General features: G+C 24.8%; 1 protein-coding gene across 1 annotated transcript; it reads right to left on the bottom strand.

Annotated features, from left to right (window-relative positions):
• Window positions 1-3784: 3784 nt before the first annotated feature.
• Window positions 3785-4567, bottom strand: LOC114385676 (hydrophobic seed protein-like). The gene has a single exon (XM_028345694.1). It carries the CDS (start codon window positions 4496-4498, stop codon window positions 4094-4096), a length of 405 nt encoding a protein of 134 aa, XP_028201495.1. The 5' UTR covers window positions 4499-4567; the 3' UTR covers window positions 3785-4093.
• Between the last annotated feature and the right edge of the window lie 4548 nt (window positions 4568-9115).

Raw genomic sequence — 9115 nt, 5'->3', positions numbered from 1 at the left:
AAAACTCCAATTACTTCAAAGTCATGTTTTAATTTTTTAATTTTTAATTATTTATATAAAGTTGTAAAAATTTTAACAATTTCAAAGTCATGCTAATTTTTTTAATGACTTCAAAGTCGTACTAAATTGTTTTTAATTATTTATTTAATTTTAAAGAATTCAAAGTCATGTTAATTTTTTTAAAAATTTAAATTAGTTTTTAACTCTAAAGTAGTTTTAATTTATACTTTTGTACATTGTTTTATTTAATATTTTCTATTTTTTTTACCAATGTTAAGGATTACTATTTTTTCTATAAACTAAAAAAATATGTAAATAAAAGACTTAAATTTAAATTAAAAATGACTATATATAAATTTGTTTAAGAAAATATTAATAATGAGATAATGTCACTCAGCGAGTTCTTTTGAGCATGTTTTGTGATTTTTCATCTTGTTATAATTGTTTTACAATCTCTTTCTCCTCTTGTTTCATATTAATATCGTTTTTACTTTTTAATTTTATGTTGGTGTTTACTTTGTATTATTCAGATGATATTAATGTATTATGTTGTACTCATTTTAATAACTACTTTCATTAATAAATTATTTTTTGCTATTAATATTAAATTAATTTTATCAAATAAAATTAATTACTAATACTATAAAAAATTATTAGTTTACTTAATGATAAATTTCATTAATATTAAGTTAATATCTGTAACAAAAATATAAAAAAATAGAAACAAAAACTACCAAAAAAATAAAGAAGTTGTAGAAATTAAAAAAAATTAGTTCAAATTTAATTTAATAAAAAAATTATGATGACTTTGAAATCGTTAAAATAAAATAAATAATTAAAATAATAATTTAACACGAAGTCGTTAGAGGGCGAGCCCTGATGCAGCGGTAAAGTTATGTCTTGGTGACTTGTTGGTCATGGGTTCGAATCCGGAAACAGCCTCTTTGCTTTTTAACACGAAGTCGTTAAAATTTTTATGACATTAAAACATGACTTTGAAGTCATGGGAGTTTTTACAACTTCAATATTAAAAAATTGAAAGGCCGAAGTGGTGAATTATTTTACAATTTTACATTTAGGAGTGGTAAAATTTCTTATGACTTACTTTTATTTGGGTATTAATTCCAAAAATGCCACCCTTTGATAGATTATATTCCAAATGATACTACCCACTTTTGATCAACCCTCTTTTGCTAATTAATTATTTTGACCATATTTTCATGCTATAATGTTTGAACCAAAAGATCAACAAATTGATTTTAATATGTTATTACAAGATCATCAATTAAATGCTCCTGTCTACTTTGCTACCTTATAGTCCAAGAAAATACATTAAATTTAAGTGAAAGGACAGAGTCACAGACGAAAGCAATTTATTAACTTCGAATCACTTGTTTGAACAAAGGACATTTATTGAACAACTTTCAGTAACAAGACGACGATAAACAAATTAAGACCAAGATACGAACTAACACAACAGAATATGATGGATATTCTGTTCTCATTGGCACTTGTACCCGGTAAGTTTGCGCCTACAGAAGCTTAATTGCAGGTTCATGAGATAGTCTAGAGTAAAGTCCATACTTTGACCCTTGTTGCCCTTGAGTACGGCGCAAAGGCACTTAGCGGCTTCAAGATCATTAACACCCTCCATGGCGCCGCAGCAACGACCATCTAGGGTATGACGGGGCAACATAAGAAGGAAGCAAATACCCATATCTGAGCACATATTAGATGGTGATGATGCGGGCAGGGGTAATTAGGGGGTTGGAGCTAACCATGGAAATTAAGAATAGGAGGTTGAGGGAGAGCAGAATTAGGGCAACGGGTGCAGCACTCTTTGAAGCCATTTTCCAAACAGTTTCTCTTCAAAGACTTAATTGGTGAACAAAGTGCTGTTGCTTATAGTATATATAATAATCCATTATTAAATGTAGCGTTTAGTATTATTGAAAATAAAATTGTTACAAATTTTAGTAAATGTTTGACTTTTTATATTCAAAATATATTATTTAATAAAATTAAATATTAAAATTTTAATGACTAGTTTATTCATATGTAAAATTTACAACATCGATTTCAAAATAAATATCACATTTAAAAAAAATTATATTTAACTTTTCAATGTAATATTTATTATTTTTTCTATCAATATTTCTAATAAATGTTACTTTAATTTTTAATCTAATAGTGATTCTACCATTTTTCATATATTTAATAAGATTAATTTTGTAATAAGGACAACACTTATTTTGGAACAATATATTAATCATATTTTAAAATATACTTCCTCCTTCTCATTACATTTTTATGGAAGAGAAAAAAATTATTTCAAAATAATTATCTTTTTATTTTTTTCAAAGTAATATTAATTACTAAAATTATTATTTTCTTTCATTTATTTATTATTTTTTCTTAATATATGTAAAACAGCCTAAGACAACTATTATTTTGGGATGGAGGGAATAAATTATTTTTGTTATTAATTGTCATATTTATAAAATATAATCTTTAATTAGCATTTATCATATTTGAAGTTATAAGGTTGATTTGGGGATTGAAAAGAAAAAGGAAAAATGAGAGGTTGTGAGTTCAAATCTCTCCCACTAACATCCTAACAAAGTTAACAACTACCATTTGTCAATAAAAAATATTGAGTTTGCTAAATAAAATAAACAAATGTTTATTAAATACAATATATATAATTATTACATTTATTAAATATAATTGTTTTTGTTTTGCTCTTATTAATTTTATAATTGTTTTAATTTTAATTCCTACAAATTATTTGATTTGTTATTAGTCCTTGACGTTTTTGTTGGCGTAATACTTGATGATGTCAGGAACCATTAGTCCGTGCCAAAAATCATTAGAAAAATTTAACGGCAAAGCCTAACAAAAAAATGAATTCTAAAGAGCCATTAACTAATTTTTTTTACCAGGACTATAATAAAATAATAAGTAAATTACAAAGAACAAAAGTATATATTTAAGTATATATATATATATATATATATATATATATATATATATATATATATATATATATATTAATCTTTAAATCATAAAGTTACTTTCTATTGATCGTGGACTTTTTTTTATAAAGGCTTAATTTAGGCATGACACTTTTTGTTAATCCTACAAATTCATTTTGGATCGTTGAGTTGTAACTACTACATTTTTTTTCGTCACAAATAAATTGTTATAACTACTACTTTTATTATTTTCCTATAAAAATAAGATATAAAGAAATTAATTAATTTAGGCACAACGCCTTGTTATTTCTCTCATTTCAAGTGGGAACGACCAAGTTGTGACAACTTTATATTCTCAATTTGTGGGGAATGGTTTTCATTCTTCTAAATGTGTACCTCACAGTTTATCAATAAGTTAATTAGAAACTGGCTTGTTCTGGTTCAGCAGATTGATTTACCCGTACCTCATCTTTAAGGGGCCGGGAGTAATTTTTGTGCAGATAGGTTAGCTAACTTTGCCATACAGAACTTTCCCAAAAACATAATTAAGAAGCTTTGTTCATACAAAATATGGGCTCTTTTGCTGGTATACTTTGCCTCGCTTTTGTTCAGATGTTTTTTTTATCAGATCTTATAATCATGAACTGGAATTACGATAAATATATGTCTTCTTTTTTCTAATTAATTAAAGATATTAAAATATTAGCAAATCGATTTTAATTTTATCACAAGATCGATATTCCTGTCTATTTTTGCCACCTTATACATAAAGAAAATACGAAAGTGAAAAGAAAGACAGAGAGAAGGAATCACTTGTTGAACAAAGGACTTTTATTGAACAACTTTCACAGAAATACGATAAACAAAGATAGCGAGGAGGAAGATAAGATCCCCATCCACGAGAACAACAACAACATTACGTAACCTGTATTTGTATAGAAATATTTATTTATTTATTATTATTCTTATACATGGAGGTTAATTTATTGGTAATATTATAGTGCCCACTATATATATGTAGCAGGCACGAAGGGTATAACGTCCTTAACTTTAAACACAGACAAACAAACACCATGATACGAAGTAATATGGTGATTAGTGCCATACATATTCTGTTCTTAGGTTCGGGGGCAAGTGGCGTTTGACGGGTAGCTTGGTCCACAGGCGTTTAATATTAACTGCAAATTAAGGTCAAGGTTTACTATTCCGAGGACCCTGAGTTGGATGCAAAGGCACACAGAGGCTTCAAGGTCAACAAGATCAGCGATGAGGGCACAACAATCATCCGCGGGAGACCCGTCTAAAATATTGAGGCAAACACTCAGATCCGGACAACTAGGTCCTGACGGTGGTGGTGGTGACAATGACGGTGGTGGTGACAATGATGGTGGTGGTGTTAAAGGAGCAGGGACGTAACAAGGTGGGGGCGGTGGATCGTAGTGGCTGCTGGAGCTAACCATGGAAATGAAAAGGATGTTGATGGAGAGGAGAAGGGCAACGGATGCAACAACCTTGGATCCCATTTTTCAAAACAGTTTGTCTCTTGAAAGCTTAATTGGTGAACAAGTGCTTTTGTTGTCTAACTGAAGTTTGGGATACAATTTATAGGCCAGGGATGCGTGTGTTTTTACGTGAAGCTTTCAAATTTCTTAAGTTTAATTAATGCTTCTTTGGTTGATCTAAAAAAAAATGTACCTAGCTAGCTAGTATCCTTAAAGTCTGAAATGAGACCATACTTCTTCTTTGGCACCAGAAAACAATGCAAACAACGCAACTAGAGGATGAAAATGGAGATTTCTTGAAACATCTCTCGATGATTATTCGACTTTTTAGTACATGTTTTTACCACTAATATTAATTCAGACATTGTCTATTTGATTAATTTAGGTCAATTTGTGGGAAATCATTATGGACAACGAAGCTATTCTTCCAAATTAAATCTATTGATACAACTGTATTTTTAACAGAATAAGATGCAATAATTGAGTGAAAATAAAATTCACTACGTATACGATTGAATTTTAGCCATTTAAAAAATTTGAATTTAATATGTGTATGGAGTGGCATTCAAAATTAAAATTAAAAAATATATAATTCGTAAATATAATTTGAATTTTTTTATAAATTAAGTAAAAACAATTAATTCTTAATCTAGATTGAAAATTACTAAGTGTTTATTTGATAGATTACTAAAATAACATGAAGCATTTTATGAGTTTCATTTTATAATTAGGGTATTTTAAACGATAATAGAGTTGAATGTGTAAATAGAAAAAATTAAAATATATTTTTAGTTCTTAATTAAATGTATGGCAAATTTTAGTTTAAATCTTTCAAAACACAAACACACACAATTAGAAGTATGACTAATTTTAGTTTCAATCTTTAAAAAAAAACACACACACATGTGCATATATGCAAACACAAACATGTTAGAAAATATCAAATTATATGGTTATAACTTAAACAAAATTACATCATGTAATAACTTGATATAAAAAATGTGATTTTTATTGATTCAATAGTTGAATTATATTTATATATTATTAACATTGTTTGTATAAAATTTTATCAAAATTGAATATCAATAAATATGTAATCGAATGATTCATATTTTAATATATTTTAAAAAATTATACTATATTAATTTTAATTTATATGAACGAGACAACAAAATTAATTTAAATTTATCATATTTAAAATGACTAATAAACATTTAAAATATTAAAATAGATTACACCAGACGAATGAAACCAAATAAAATATAATAAATGGATTATCCAGTCTTATATTATATACACAAAATATACAACTTAGAAAGTGAGAAGATTTTAACTCTTTTTACTCTCTCAATTAGAAATTTTGACTATTATCTCTTTTCACAACTTTAGAGGTGCATTTCTGATCTCACACATTATACTTGCAACCAACAAAAGGATACCTCTCTAATTTATCTCAAACTACTGACACTTTATCTTTATTTGTATATTTGATTATTGTAACCGCTTATCTTAATTTTTAATCTACCCTTTTCTTATCTCTATTTATAAATTGCATTCTAATAATTTTTTAAAATATTGTTACTAATTAAAAATAATCTTATTTTACAAATTAAATTATTAACTTTATATCATAAATTTAATTTATAATTAAAATATTTAGTTATTAAATTTTAATTAGAATATAATATATACTAAAATATATTTATTTATTTTAAATTTTTTTATTTTAATTATGTAACTAAATATTTATAATATATAATACCCTAACTAAAATAAGTATTTTAGTTATATTTGTTTGCGTTTCATCATACACTACACAAACAAGCAGTGAGGCTCAGATTTAAACATATTAACCTAGCTAACACCTAAAAATTTACTTTGAATGGTCCATGAGGACCATGACAATGTCATAATTGTGATAATGTGTCATAATTCAACTTTGAATGTATATTCATGACCTTCCTTTTAAAAGTTACATAAAATTATTAAATTGGCATTCAAAGATTTAGAATATTAATTTAGTTTGTCAATAAGAAATTTAAACCATCTACTTATACAATATAAATAAGAAAAATAACTTTTATATTGAGACTCTCACTCTCCTAACTTTTAATTATAAATTTTAAAATATGTAAAATATTTTAATATTAAGTTAATTATTTACATTTTTTGGGTCATCATGAGTCCATAACATTGATATAATGAATTTTATTGATGATTAATATTTTTGAAAAAACCTCACTAATTACTTTAGGATTTTTTTTTAATTATATATTTTTTTCATTCACGAGGTTGAAATTTAAAATATTAAAGAATCTGAACCTAATACCACACGGATTGATAACGTGTTGATAATCTTATATAATTACAATATAAATTATTCATTAAATCCAAAATATAATTTAATATCGTAATTATAATATATTTATATATTAAAATATTTCTTATAAACATTAATTATATAAAAAATACACATTGAGCATGTGAAGGCACCTACGTACTATATACTAAAATACTAGTTATTCTTAAAAATGATATAACTTTATGACATGTCTTCTTCATTTTATGACACGTCTTTTAATTTTTATATGAATTAAAATTAATATTTTATGTTAATATAAGTTATTAAATTAAATTAAATAATATACAACGTGCAGAGTGAGACATTCCCTCTTTAAACTATCTCATTTAAATATTATCAATATTCTCTTCTTTCCCTCCTATTTATGAATGTGCGCGCATAACAAAATTTTCTTCCAACCATTTCAATTATCAGTTGTTTATATTTATTTGTATACTTGATTTTTTCAATTGTCCATCCCTTTCAATATATACTCTATTATATCTTTATCTCTAAATGGAATTTCTATAAAAATAAAAAAAACGATATATAGTTAAAAATAATCTCGCCACAATTTAAATTTTCATTGTAAATCCATAATATAACTTTTATACTCAGATATATTTGTTTATTATAATTTTAATAATGACATAAGTTATAAATTAAAAAATTATTCGTTATGAATTTTAATTTCATAAAAATAAACATTTCTCTTATACACACTAAAGTACTAGTTATTCTTGAAAACGAATATTTCTTTTATGTAAAATTCTTCATATAATCTCATGCCTTCTTCAATATAGTAGCATAAGTCTTATAATTTTTATATTAAATAAAATTAATATTTTCAATAAATATTTATTAAATTAAATAATACTTTTTTATTTATACTTTAATTAATATTTATTTTTTAATCAAAATTCAGCATAACGAGATATTTACAATTTAATATTAAAATAATATACACTAATTAACATAAAAATTAAGATTTTCTTAAAAAACTTTAACTAATTATTTTTCAAATTATATTTTTATTATCGATAAAATAATTATCTATGAATTAAATTTATATTATAATGTTTTCATTTCTATACTATACATATAACTAATTATTTACAAATTATACTCATACATTAGATAGGATACTTTCTAGTAGTTAAAATAAATATTAATTTAGTTCCGGTTAAATGTATATTTAAATGCCAATTTAAGCCCTAATTTGCATGGTTTCGTTTTTATAAATGCATAAAAGTGCTCTTAAGAGTATATAAACATTTTTAAAAATTAATATTTTTCTAAAATAGCACCAATCATTTTTTTCTATATTTTACAAAATTTAAATAAAAATAAAAAAATTCATGCGGCAGCATAAAAAAGGATTTTAAATGTTGTTGGCTTGTTGCATACAATTTTAGACTACCAGCTAGTATCTAACCACGTCAATTTGTAAACAGGAAATTAGCTTTAACTTTTTTTTTTTTAGTGGAAATTTGCTTTAACCTTAAGGAATGGGCTTTCCTTTTAATGAAAGTCAACTATTTCATCTAACTATATATAGATGCCCTATTTGAATTAATAAATGGTCAAAAGTATATAAAAAAAGTAATCATTTCATTAATTAGATTGAAATATTCATAGTTGAGGTTAGAAGATCAACTGGAAATGAAAACTGAGCAGGATGGGCATAAGTAGTAGCCTTCCCACTATCTGTTCCATTGGATAAATATCTGCCAACTTGTGTTTGCTTTCATAGCTGGGCAATACCCAATAGATTTTTTTAATGTCTGTGAGTGTATATTGATATTAACTCATTACAAATTTTAAAAAATTCTTTAACCATAATTTTTAGTTATTCTTACAATTTTTAAAAATAATTCAAAGGGGAAAAAAATTAAAACAACACAAATATTCTACACAAATATACTAATCAAAATAATTCAATTCAGAAACTAATTAAATTCAATTAATTTTACTATAATGTATACCCATGGGATGATTACCTTATTACTCAATTCGACAATCCCGCCACGTTTATTAACGAGTATGGATATATCTATTTAAATTACACGTGAATAACTATTTTAACTATCTATTTTCTATGCTTAATGGATTTTATATACATGTATCCATGGGTATGAATATCTTTTATTCTTACATGCACAAATATATATATATATATATATATATATATATATATATATATTATTTAATATATAACAATAAAAAACCTCATTTTTATATTTACATTAATAATTAAGGGGTAAAATAAAGTTTAAAAATTAACAATAATTTGCACA

Source organism: Glycine soja, chromosome 15 (assembly GCF_004193775.1).
Source record: "Glycine soja cultivar W05 chromosome 15, ASM419377v2, whole genome shotgun sequence".
Taxonomy (NCBI): Eukaryota; Viridiplantae; Streptophyta; class Magnoliopsida; order Fabales; family Fabaceae; genus Glycine; species Glycine soja.
Note: the sequence above shows the minus strand (reverse complement) of the source record. Positions and strands in the feature narration are given on the sequence as shown.

What these genes read in the sequence shown, in the direction of transcription:
- LOC114385676 (XM_028345694.1), bottom strand. Translation starts at nt 4,498, where the DNA reads ATGGGATCCAAGGTTGTTGCATCCGTTGCCCTTCTCCTCTCCATCAAC.